This window comes from Canis aureus, chromosome 14, assembly GCF_053574225.1.
Source record: "Canis aureus isolate CA01 chromosome 14, VMU_Caureus_v.1.0, whole genome shotgun sequence".
In the NCBI taxonomy this organism is placed as follows: domain Eukaryota; kingdom Metazoa; phylum Chordata; class Mammalia; order Carnivora; family Canidae; genus Canis; species Canis aureus.
This window is the reverse complement of record NC_135624.1, coordinates 65,784,760-65,797,946: the sequence shown is the minus strand read 5'-3', so window position 1 is coordinate 65,797,946 and position 13,187 is coordinate 65,784,760. Positions and strand designations below refer to the sequence as shown.

Below are 13,187 nucleotides of genomic sequence, written 5' to 3'. Positions count from 1 at the left end.
TTTATTCATAGACGCACAGAGAGAGGCAGAGGCACAGGCAGAGGGAGAAGCAGGCTCCATGCAGGGAGCCCGACATGGGACTCGATTCCGGGTCTCCAGGATCACACCCCAGGATGCAGGCGGCGCCAAACTGCTGTGCCACCGGGGCTGCCCTCTGCATCCTCTTTTAAAAAAGCCATAGCTCCTTTGAGTACATATTATCAAACTCTAACATTTTTCATCCCTACTTATTCCTGCCACATAGAGAGAGTCTTATTCTCCCTCAATTCTGATGACTTCAGACCCAGTTAATCACCTCTCTTTCCACCATTTATAATTTTCTGTAGTTTTGACAACTGCTTTAATGATCCACATGTGGCAGATTGATTACAAAAAATAGACCCATTGTCCATCTTTCTCTGTATTCATGACCTTTACAATGTGACTTTCCAACTCTTCCTATCAAGAAATGAAGTCTTTTTCTATACCCCTTTCATCTGGGCTGGCCCTATCCTACCTTACATGCAGGGTCTCAAACGTGGGCCTCAAGAGACCTCCACACATCCACCTTCTCCCGGCTATCGTGAAGAAGCCTGGGTTAGCCTGCTGGGGGCAAAAAGATCGCGTGCAGCAGAGACAAAGCATCCTGGACAAGGCCATCTTAGGCCAACCAGCTCCCAGCTCACTTAGCAGCTGACTCTTGAGCAAGCCCAGCTGAGAATGGTTGAGGCTGGCCCAGGTCAACAGACTCTCCAGTCAACCTACATACTCCATTACTGACTTCATCCAGAAGCCCTTTTCACATAGATTGCATATTGGGAAACTCTGCTTAAATGTCTGGACATTGTATTCTACTGGCAACATTTCTGACCACTAGGCTTCAGTATTGGTAACGGCAACCAAATCAGAATAACACTTTGCAAAATAATAACATATTCATAAAATTGTCTAATTTATAAATGTTTTCATATGCATTATATATGTGTATGTAATATACACACACACTTACAAATGTTCCAAATTTCCCATTTTAGGAAAAATACGTTAGTATACTTTTCTGTCAATATTTTCTGATCAATAGACTTCAAAAAATGTTCTAATTGAGGAAACAACCCACGATAGCCATATTGCAAAACTGCAGAATATTCTCAATTCTAGTTGACCTTCAATGTAACATTTAACTGATCCATTCATTGCATAATACTTATATCTGGGCCCAGTTTACAGTTCTCTATACCGGATCCCTTGTTGGCAGAACAAATTAATGAACAAATTAAACAAAGATTCTTACTTTTGTTTTTCAGTTTGGAATTCCTCCTCCTGAGCTTTGCACAAGTTCTCTTTAAGGCTGATGACTTGGTCACAGGATAAAGGAGGAGAAATGTAAGTTCCATCAACTTGCAGATCATCAAAGCATGGCTTCCTGAAGGCATATGAGTCATCACAGCAGTGGCCCACAGCAGCATTGATAGGCTCTGCCTCATGTCTTCTGCATAAAGCTCCAAGAATTAGTTTTGCCTTTCTCAGAAGAGAATTAAAATAAGAGCCATAAGGTTTGGTAATTATTTTTTTCTTTTTTTTTTTTTTTTACTCCACAGAGAATAAGACTCCTAAGCATTCTCAAATTCTGGTTTCTACTAATTTGGCCTAGATTTCACTGTTTGAGAAAAAGTAGGAGTGTCAGATGCAGTCTGGTTCCCAGACTTGTCCCCCCTCTTCCTCTCAATAAGCTGAGTTCACTTGGATTCCACCTCTACGTTCCTTCCCAGTCCAGCTTATAGACCAGTGTTGACTTAAGGTAGGAGTTTCTTATGCTTTTTTAAATTAAAATCAAGGGATCCCTGGGTGGCGCAGTGGTTTAGCGCCTGTCTTTGGCCCAGGGCGCGATCCTGGAGACCCGGGATTGAGTCCCACGTCCGGCTCCTGGTGCATGGAGCCCGCTTCTCCCTCTGCCTGTGTCTCTGCCTCTCTCTCTCTCTCTCTCTCTCTGTGACTATAAATAAATAAATAAATAAATAAATAAATAAATAAATAAAATAAAATAAATTAAAAGCAAGCCTCAAGTCAACAGTACTATTAATTTGATTCAAATGTAAAATTGATGAGTGGAGTTCAAATTAAAAAGCTCAAATCCAATTTGTTTCTATTTCTTTAATGAATACCTGTAACCACCACTGAACTTGGCATATGGTAGGTGCTTGATGAGTATTTATTGAATGAATGAATGAATGAATGAATGAATGGATGAATGAATGAATGATGTAAGAAATTCTTGGATCCTATTTCAGTTATCTCTTTCATTTCCTTGTCTTCTTCTAGAACTGTCATCTTGCCTTGCTCCTTGTGTGTCTGATTCTTATCCTGATGCTGTCTGCAAGCCTGCCTATATGCCTTTCCAAGTATGACTACCCAAATTCCTGATCATTTATATATTTGGGGATAAAATAATTGAGACCAGTTAGCATCAACATTTCATGTATGAGTTTGTCATTTTTAAATGTACCAAAGAGATCACTTAAAAATAAGGTTTTAGGGGCAGCCTGGGTGGCTCAGAGGTTTACCACCAACTTCAGCCCAGGTCGTGATCCTGGAGACCCGGGATCGAATCCCACGTCGGGCTCCCTGCATGTAGCCTACTTCTCCCTCTGCCTGTGTCTCTGTCTCCCTCTCTGTGTCTCTCATGAATAAATAAATAAAATTTTGAAAGAAAAATAAGGTTTTAGGAACACATAAGTGTAATTGAAAGAGTTCCTCAAGAAAGGCATGACTAGATTTAAAAATTTATAATAAAATAAAAGGGAGAGAGAGCTAGGTGATTAATTTTTTTAAAAAATCTGCAATCAAAATATTTTATTTTATCAGAAGAAAGACAAATTTAGCAGAAAGATGTTCTATCAAGAACATAAGGCAGAGAAATCTGTCACCAAACAAGAATTCAGTAGTGTTAAAAGAATATCACTTGAGAGAGATCTGGAAACTACATCTTGGAGAAATGAGCATACAGGGGTCTGGAGGGATGTTCTCCGTTGTGAGGAAGACATAATTTCTCATTCTTCAGGATAGCCTCGAAGAAATATCCCTTAAGACTATCCGTTCCCTTCTTCTAATTCCATTTGCACAACTAACCATATTCTAATTCAACTTCCTAAGTATTTTGATTCAGGAAGAAGTGTCCTCTAGTTATTAGGCCCAATTATTGTGCCATTGGAAAGACATTTCTCATTGTAAATGGACACACTGGTGTTATTCTAATAAATTTAACACTTGTGAGTTTGATGTGAGATAATAGAAAATATAAATATTTGATTTTTGACCTCAGTCAGCAAGCCGTGATCAGAAGCTTGGATTTTCAGCACCACCCTCCCATTCTTAAGAGAGGGGAGAGGGGCTGGCAATGGAGTTAATAATTGATTATGTATACATAAGGAAGCTTTTATAAAATCCCAACAGTATGGGTGTTGGAGAGCTCCCAGGTAGGTGAACCCATCCATATACTAAGAGAATGACACACCCTAACTCTGCAGGAACAGAAGCTTCTGTACTCAGGATGGTCCCAGACCTCACCTTATGTATCTCTTCATTTGGAAGTTCACCTATTTCCTTTACCATATGTTTTACTTATCTGGTAAATTTAAGGAAGTGTTCCTCTGAGTTTTATGAACTGCTCTAACAAATTAATCAGAACTGAGGATGTGGTCATGGGAATCTTAGATTTATAGCTGATCAGTCAGAATCATAGGGAGCAACCTGAACTTGCGGTTGTTATCTGAAGCGGGATGGGAGCAGTCTTATAGGACTGAGCCCTTAACCTGTGGGATCTGACACTATCATCAGGTAGATAGTGTCAGAATGAGTTAAACTGTAGGACAGCCAGCTGGTGTCACAGAGAATTGCAAATCCAAGAATTAGACCCTGGGGTATGATCCAAGCAAAGACTCATTGAGTCTGACACCACCACCATTAAGGAAGTAACCATCTTACCTCTGCTGCTAATCAAGACAATTGGCATGAGCTGGCCTAAAAGAAATTCTTCTGGGGATGGGAATATTAAGCTCTACTGAGAGATCACAGAAGCATCCAAAAACATGAGATTGATTACTGGAGATTAGGACTTCAAGAACAGGCAAACATGAAGTCATGGACGTACTTACCAAGTCCTCCATGCAGGCAAATTGTTGCTCATCTCTAAGAGGGCAACATTTGGTGGCAGCAGCTGCCATATTCTTTGTGAACATAACCAACTCTTGCGCAGATAGTTGTGGGGCCTTCTTAGTATAAAGGATTATGAGCCTGGAAGAATAATTTTCTCTTACTCTTGGCAATGACTATTTGCCTAAAATGAAGAATTCTAGAGTTTCCTCATTATTTGACAATCTCTAGCTTAGGTTGAACAAAGCATTAAACAGGGTTTAAATAGTTTTAGTCCTTATTCTAATGGCCCGATTACTTATTCAGTATACCTGGAATCCTCTTCACACATCACACATTACTATGATCCTTTTGGGAAGAAGTACTTATCACAGACACTATGAGAGCTAATTTGTATGGCTACAAAATCAGACTTAGTAAATAGCTTCAGAAATAAATGTATACACGGCCATTAAAGCTCGTGTTGGTAGTCTATAATGTGTAGGAATAGGGGGACAGCAACAATCAGCAAATAGGCTCTACTTTCATGGGGCTCACACCCTAATGGGTGAGATAGCAGGTACGCTCAATGTAGTGACTGTAGGCACTGACGGTACACAGAGAATGGCATCTAATCTGATCCCAGGGAGGTCGGGCAGGCCTCCTGGAGGAAATGGCATGTGAGCTAAGATCTAACAATAACATAAAGTGAGTCAGGTGAAGGGGAGTGAAAGTGGGAATGTGATTGTGTTTTGGCTTTGTGGGTTTTTTTTTTTTTTTTTTTTTTTTTTTGCGGAGGGGGTTAGTGACGGGGGACTGGAGACAGGCAAAGGAAGAAAGCTTAGTTACAGATTCAGATTTGCATTGTTCTTAAAATATTTGTAGTTGCCATTTAAAAAAATGAATGAAAATGGGCAAGGTGTGATGTGAGGGAAAAAGCAGTTGAAGGCCATTCCAGAAATCCAGGTGAGAGATAGTGATAGCCTGCACTGAGAGTGGTTCTGGAAATAGAGGGATATGAGACAGATTTTAAGGAGAAAGGCTCTACTGACCTGGTTTGAAGACAAAAAACAATCAGAATCAATCATTACATTTATATTATAGTGGAGTTGGGGAAAGAATTTAGCTGTAACATCCAATAAACAGGAAACCTAATCCAGTGGTTCTCAGAGTGTAACTAATGGACTAGCAGTATCAGCAGCCCTGGGGACTTACTAGAAATGCAAATTCTCAGGCCCCATCCCAGACTTACTGAAAAAGAAACTCTGGGGACAAGGCTGTGTTTTAACAAGTCCTCCAGGTAATTCTGATGTACTCTAAATTTTGAGAACCATAGACCTAATCCTTAAACTAGACAGTAGCAACTGAATACAATATAGAAGTAATAAGCCAAATATTCTATTTGAGAAAATAATTTTTTCTGGACCCGTTATTCTGGACATTAATTTTATTTATGTATTTATTTGTTATTTTAAAATATCACTTAATTCCTGCACAATTTTTGTATTAGTTTAAATACACTAGGTTTTGTAACAATAACAAAAACCTCAACCTTGTTGCATGGCTTCAGACCACAAAGGTTTATTTCTTACTCAAGCCACATGTCTGGTGCAATTTGGCATGGTGGTTCTGCTTATCTGGATCATTGTGGAACCAAAGCAGATAGATGAGCTACCATCTCAAATGTATCTGGCTATTGTGTAAGAAGAAAAGGAGAAAATAGGAAAGTCTGCATTGGTTGTTAAAGCTTCTGCTCCCCAAATTTTAGCATTTCATTAGCCAAATCAAGTCATGTTGTGAGAAATATGTATTTTTTTAATGGACACAATATTTCGCAGATCTTTCAATCAGGAGGTTGAGTTTATTTCTCTACCTCTTGGCTCAGTTTGGCCATATGACTTACTTTGGCTGATGGGACAATAGCAGATGTAATGTAAGTAGAGTCTTAATTTTAAGCTCAATTTATGGGACACTATTCAAATTGATTTTTTCTCAACACTCTTCTTCTAAATAGACTATTACAGTAAGACTCTAAAGATGACTAAAAACTGGTTTTTGGTTTTTAGCATATTAATCTTTGAAAGACAACAGACTTACCAGTCTCTCTGCACACAAGGGATTCGGGTATTCTCTCTGGCAAATAGTTATGGTATCTATTCATCTCTACCCTCTACCCATCTTTTACCCATGGTGAAAATACTAAATTTACTATATGACATGACTTGAAACTGACAAAGCAACCCTAAAACTGCAGGTGAAACCCCAAAATAAATGTCCAGTTGGGAGGGAGAAGACCCCAAAGAGAGTACAGGAAGGCAGCCAGGGCCTGCTTGGTTCCCTAACCTCTGGATATTGACCAGAATCCAGAAACCGACCTAGAAAGCCACATAAAACACTTGAGACTATGTGGACATTTGTATCAAGACAAAGATAGCTAGGTTAATTTTGGACTCATTTAATTTTTTCTTTGGCCTCTGAGATTTTAAGGTTGGATGTAGACTCAGCAACTCTCAGCATCAGGAGTTAACAAAAACTCACAAGTATAAATCTGGACAATATCTTGAAAGCATACCTGTCATGGAAGTAAGCATCTCCTAATTTCTCATGTAAATCACAATGATTTTTTACACGCTCATGGCTTTCACGAATCACTCTTTGGAACATCTCTTTCTGGAAAATAAAGACATTCAGTGATTATCACTGTAACAGCGTATCTTGAGGTAAGATTGCAAAACCGTCTTCTGTAAAAGTTCAATGTAACTGTTTTCCTAAACCCAGGGCTTTATTTACTTAGTGATCTCGCAAGTCTTGAAAAACATGTTTTTGTAAAACAGGAATGGCCATGTACTTTGTGGAGAAAAGAAGCACCACAAGAGTGATATTTAGTTTCTGGTGATATAAACTCATGTGTGGGTAGAAATGGTGTATTTTACAAGCATAATGCACATCATTCATCAAGCCAAAAAGAGATCCTTAAAAGTAGTTTACAGGCCTAGTTTGGTCAGAGTGTGTGGTTATAATACAGCCTTTTTACATAAATAGCATAGATACAAAGATACAGATATAGGCATAGAAATACAGATACATATTAAAAAGTCACAGTTTAATAAAAACATGTAACAGCCTCCTATTTAGTAAAACACCTCACAAATACACATTGAAGCAAAGCAAATGGAATTCTCAGAACTAACTGCTAGTTCAAAGAGTGCTTCAACCACACACATAAAGTTCCACTGGGAAAATACAAGTGACCTTTCAGGCTTAGCTCTTCACTAAGAGGATCAGTTATCATAACTTAAAAGACCCAGTCTATCTGATCTTACTAACCAGTGTTTGTTACAGCGAAAATGTTAGCAGATTTGCAAACTGTTTGCCTGAACTTTACCCTTAGCCTTGTCCTTACTGCCTGTGTGATGTTGGGCAAGTCTTTCAAGCCTTCTAAAACTCTATACTCTCATCTATAAAATGCAGTTAATAATTCTGGCATTTCCCATGTAACTGGGCTGGTGTTAGGATAAAATGGGACACTGGTTGTAAAGTTACTTTGTGAACTCTAAACATCCATGTCCCTGAAGGTGCTATTATCAATAATGACTATTGCGGAGGTCTACTGGGGCTGCCAAGAGTGCTCACTTACAGGGGAATAAATTACCTTCATTGATTCTTCTCTCTGGGAACAGAAAGGTGGTAGATGAACCTGCTTGAGCGCAGACAGGATAAGAGATGCCTTCAATCCTCTACCACCACCCCACCCTCTGTGAATATGTAAACCATTGCTTAGAATAACAAAAGCCAGAACCACCTGGCTCCTGGTAATCCAAGGATAAGTGATCTTCTGGTCAGATAGGTAAGGTCACCTGCTTTTCTTCATGTCACATGCATCACAGAGCTGCTGCCTGTGAACAATATGATTTCTGGCCTGAAACAGGGACAGTTTCTAGGACTGCTTAATGGAAATAGTCAACCTTTCCCTACCCTAATATCCTGTGCTTTTTTGTTTCCTGCTACAGTGCCAAGCAGACACCCATTAAAAGAGAAGATCGCACAGAGAAGTTTTCATGAATCATAGAATCTATATGACAATGACTCATGTACAGAGTTGTATGATGATGTGGCCTTTGGTTTAGATGGAAATCATACTTCTTGTGCAGTGTTGGCACTTAGCAAGAATACGCACAATTATTTTACAAAATATGGCACTACTAATAGCACTGGAATTTTTCCTATGTTGGTAATGGCTAATGAGCAACAAGTTCAAAAATAAAAAGGAATTTACCCCATGGCTATAGCATTCCAGAGGATTTTCTAATTTACAGCATTTTGCCAATAAATTCTGATATACTGTATCCACTCTTAAAATCACCGGAACTGCCAATTCTGAATGTCTTCTTGAATATTCATAAAGAAACCTGTACCCACATAAACCATATTAGAAACAGTAAAATTCAAAAGCCATGAGTTTTCTTTCAAAAGCCAATCATTATTATGAAATTTATCCAATATTTTAACTGATTTTAGGCATTTGGAAACCTTGGGAAGATGGCAGGGAGGTTTTATTGACTACATTTTGAGATAAGGAAATGGAATCAATAAACCTACATGATTTTTCCAAAGTCAGACAGGAGTGGTGTCCGATTCAGAACTTGAAATTAAAACAATCTGATTAGGGGATAGTTCCTGGCTCAGCGTCACTACTTACTTTTAAGAGAAATTAATATCCAGTGTTTGGATGAGAGTACTTCATCTTCAATCATCTTTGAGGCAAGATTATAAAAGTTTTAGATATTTTTTGATAGAAAGTACTAGCTAGGTATTAAATCGCCATCTTCCCCTCTTTTCTAGATAAGCTTTTAAGCTTGAGTAGTCCAAGCATAATCTACACATTGTTCTGGGTTACAAGAAATTTGGACCCTAGAATATTTACAAAGGAATCACAGAATCATAAGAGACATCTTGGAAGGGATCTTATCCAACCACCTGAGTTAGTAGTTGGAACACAAGAGCCTAAGGAAATTAAGTGGCTTGACCTACATTCCAAAGTTTATGCACAACAAAGCTAGACTTGGAACTCTAGTCTCCTAACTCATGGCTGAATGTGATTTCCACTAGGAAGTTGTACCTATCGACTTCTCTGGTACCAAATGCAAGTTTAGGAATGAGTGGGTTCAGGCAGTGCCATTTACTTTTATAAGCCGTATCAAATGTATTTTCAGAAATATAGTTAAAATCATCCTACAAAGAGCTTTGAGGAAAATTCAGATTCTTATGCTTTGTTGGAGTTTAATTGCTCCAAATAATGCTTCACAAAATGACTTAGGAAATACTTCAATCACACAGCAATATTGTTTTAATATTACATACCGAAATCAGTTTGTCTTGCACAAATTAATATGCATTTCTGAATGGACACTGGAGATGTTAATATTCCATCTCTCTAGTCTTTTAAGTGCCACACCATGGCTTTGGTAGTAGTTATTAAATTAATTAGAATAGAAGAGCTCTCCAGGCACACCAATCTGAAGCCCTTACCTAGGGGTGAGTACCTTAGGGCAAAGTTTGCAAACGCTTGACCCATACTGTGTTTTAAAAAATTCCTGTATTCGTTGTCAACGTTTAAAGATCAAGCAACTTCCAGCTTCTTTCAAAATACAGTAGACCTAACCACTCAAAGCCTTCATTCATATATGCTAATGAGTGGCTGGAACTGTATAGGTAGCTGCCACGTTAGACTCCATCAAGCATCTCCTCTTGATCACAGTTCCCATGTAGTCACTCATTTACATCATGGGCTAGCCTCTGATCATTCAAGTCTTCAATCTTTCCCATAAAAATCCATAAATATAATATTCCCTTACTAAGACTTTACAAAAATCTGTATTACTCTTGCAAGAAGTCGTCTTGCTTGTCGGAAAATTGTTTGCATACAAATCGATCTTCTGTAAATCTGCTGAGGGGCAAGGATGGAAGATCAGGTTTATCATCATTTTCTGAGTTGATAATGCATTCCCCTTGGAACGGCACAGGCAGAGCACAGCATGGAGCAATTTTACTGGATGGGATTGACTGTGAAGAACAGGTATAGTTCATAAGCTGGCTCTATAAAACATAAAAAGGAGCAGTTATTCTTGATGACTTCATTCTGAACTTATTTATCTTTATTGCTATTACTAGAAAGCCAGAGAAAAACTTGGCATCATGTGTTGCTTTATCCTTGGCAAACTGAGAGACCAAAAGGTCATTTATAGTGACTTGTTCTAAAAAAGAAGGTTTCTCTATTTGACCTTACTTAAGTGTCAACAAGCTCTTTAAACATCTCTTAAACAACTTAGGGGAGACAGATGATATTATTGTTTCCATGGTTAGCTCCACAAAATACAAATGAAGGTTTTATTGTCTTGCTATTGTTGCTATTGTTTTAGGATTCCAGCTTAGAATACGTTTTGTCCCTATAATTTACCACATATATTGCTATAATATTACTATTAAGCTTACATATTTAACATATTTATTTAAATAATAATACACAAATAATTATGTACATGTGTGTATGAATAAGTTAATCTCTAAACTTAAACTCACAATATATAATTAGAGTCAAATAAGTAAACAACAATCATAATGCAGTATAATGGAAGTTGTAAGAGAAGCACATATGTGACACTCTGGAAGGAAAAAGATTGGAAATCCAGACTGGATGGAGGTCAGAGTGTAGATATTAAACAATTTGAGTCCTGAAAGACAAATAAAAGTTGCTTGGAAACTAATGAAGAGGAATAATATTCCAAAATTGTTCATCTTCATACATAAAAAATCCTGGAAGTGAGAGAATATGAAGTATTTGGGGAAATGATATATAAGATATTTGGGGGTTATTGAGAAAATGTAGTTGAGAAATGATGGGGCTTACTGGAAAACAGTTTGGAGCTTCCTCAGAAAGTTAAAAATAGAACTACCTTATGATCCAGAAACTGCACTACTAGATACTTACTTAAATACAAAAATACTAATTCAAAGGGACACATGCACCCCTATGTTCACAGCAGCAGTATTTACCATAGCCAAATTATGGAAGCAGCCCAAGTGTCCATTGACTGATGACTGGATAAAGAAGATGTAGTATATAAATACAATGGAATAATACTCAGCCATCAAAAGAATGAAATCTTGCCATTTGCAAGACAGGGATGGAGTTAGAGTGTATTATGCTAAGCGAAATCAATCAGAAAAAGACAACATATGATTTCACTCACCAGTGGAATTTAGAAAATGAAACAGATGAATATAGGCTGGAAAAAGAGGCAAACCATGAAACAAACTCTTAATGATAAAGAACAAACTGAAGGTTGCTAGAAGGGAGATGGGCAGGGGATGGGGTAGATGGGTGATGGGCATGAAGGAGGCACTTCTGATGGGCACTGGGTGTTGTATATAAGTGATGAACCACTGAATTCTACTCTTGAAACCACAGGCCAGCCATCTTGGACTATATGTGTAAAATAAGAAAGAAAAAAGGCCAAGAACAGACTACTGGCAATACAAATTTTTAAAGGGTAGTAGAAGAGGGGGAAGAAAAGAAACAAGAGCTTTAAATGATACACTGGACCAGATGGATTTCACAGATATTTACAGAACTTTACATCCAAATGCAACTGAATACCCATTCTTCTCAAGTGCACATGGAACTTTCTCCAGAATAGACCACATACTGGGTCACAAATCATGTCTTAACTGATACCAAAAGATTAGGATTGTCCCCTGCATATTTTCAGACCATAATGCTTTGAAACTTGAACTCAATCTCAAGAAGAAATTTGGAAGAAATTCAAACCCGTGGAGGTTAAAGACCATCCTGCTAAAAGATGAAAGGGTCAATCAGGAAATTAGAGAAGAATTAAAAAGATTCATGAAAACTAATGAGAATGAAGATACAAATGTTAAAAATCTTTGGGATACAGCAAAAGCAGTCCTGAGAGGGAAATACATTGCAATACAAGCATCCCTCAAAAAACTGGAAAAAAATCAAATACAAAAGCTAACCTTGCACCTAAAGGAGCTGGAGAAAGAACAGCAAATAAAACCTACACCCAGCAGAAGAAGAGAGTTAATAAAGATTCCAGCAGAAATCAACGAAATTGAGACCAGAAGAACTGTGGAACAGATCAACAAAACCAGGAGTTGGTTCTTTGAAAGAACTAATAAGATAGAGAAATCATTAGACAGCTTTGTTAAAAACAAAAGAGAAAAGACTCAAATTAATAAAATCATGAATGAAAAAGGGGAAATCACCACCAATACCAAGGAAATACAAACGATTTTATTCTTTTTTTTATTTTTATTTTTTTACAAATGATTTTAAAAACATATATGAGCAGCTATACGCCAATAAATTAGGCAATCTAGAAGAAATGGACGGATTTCTGGAAAACCATAAGCTACCAAAACTGGAACAAGAAGAAACAGAAAACCTGAACAGGCCGATAACCAGGGAGGAAATTGAAACAGTCATCAAAAAATTTCCAAGACACAAAAGTCCAGGGCCAGATGGCTTCCCAGGGGAATTCCATCAAACGTTTAAAGAAGCAGTAATACCTATTCTACTAAAGCTGTTCGAAAAGATAGAAAGAGATGGAGTACTTCCAAACTTGTTCTAAGAGGCCAGCATCACCTTCATTCCAAAACCAGACAAAGACCCAACCAAAAAGGAGAATTATAGACCAATATACTTGATGAACACAGATGCAAAAACTCTCAACAAGATACTAGCCAATAGGATCCAACAGTACATTAAGAAGATTATTCACCATGACCAAGTGGGATTTATCCCCGGGATGGAAGGCTGGTTCAACATTCGTAAAGCCATTAGTGATCATATCAACAAGAGAAAAATCAAGAACCATATTATCCTCTCAATAGATGCAGAGAAAGCATTTGACAAAATACAGCATCCATTCCTGATCAAAACTCTTCAGAGTGTAGGGATAGAGGGAACATTCCTCGACATCTTAAAAGCCATCTATGAAAAGCCCACAGCAAATATCATTCTCAATGGGGAAGCACTGGGAGCCTTTCCCCTAAGATCA

The 13,187-nt window shown here is 37.9% G+C and overlaps 1 protein-coding gene across 2 annotated transcripts in view; it reads right to left on the bottom strand.

The window, feature by feature from the left end:
- Nucleotides 1-13,187, bottom strand: part of LOC144283783 (alpha-fetoprotein-like) — a 53,629-nt gene that overhangs the window by 21,293 nt on the left and 19,149 nt on the right. Inside the window, exons 8-12 of one of the 2 annotated variants that reach the window (XM_077848337.1) lie at nucleotides 9,989-10,203; nucleotides 8,384-8,516; nucleotides 6,680-6,777; nucleotides 4,131-4,269; nucleotides 1,271-1,497 (exon numbers count right to left, since the gene is read on the bottom strand). In XM_077848337.1, the coding sequence (XP_077704463.1) occupies nucleotides 1,271-1,497; nucleotides 4,131-4,269; nucleotides 6,680-6,777; nucleotides 8,384-8,516; nucleotides 9,989-10,203 (812 nt within the window). The remainder of the gene's footprint in view (nucleotides 1-1,270; nucleotides 1,498-4,130; nucleotides 4,270-6,679; nucleotides 6,778-8,383; nucleotides 8,517-9,988; nucleotides 10,204-13,187) is intronic. The other variant, XM_077848338.1, reaches the window with a different exon arrangement.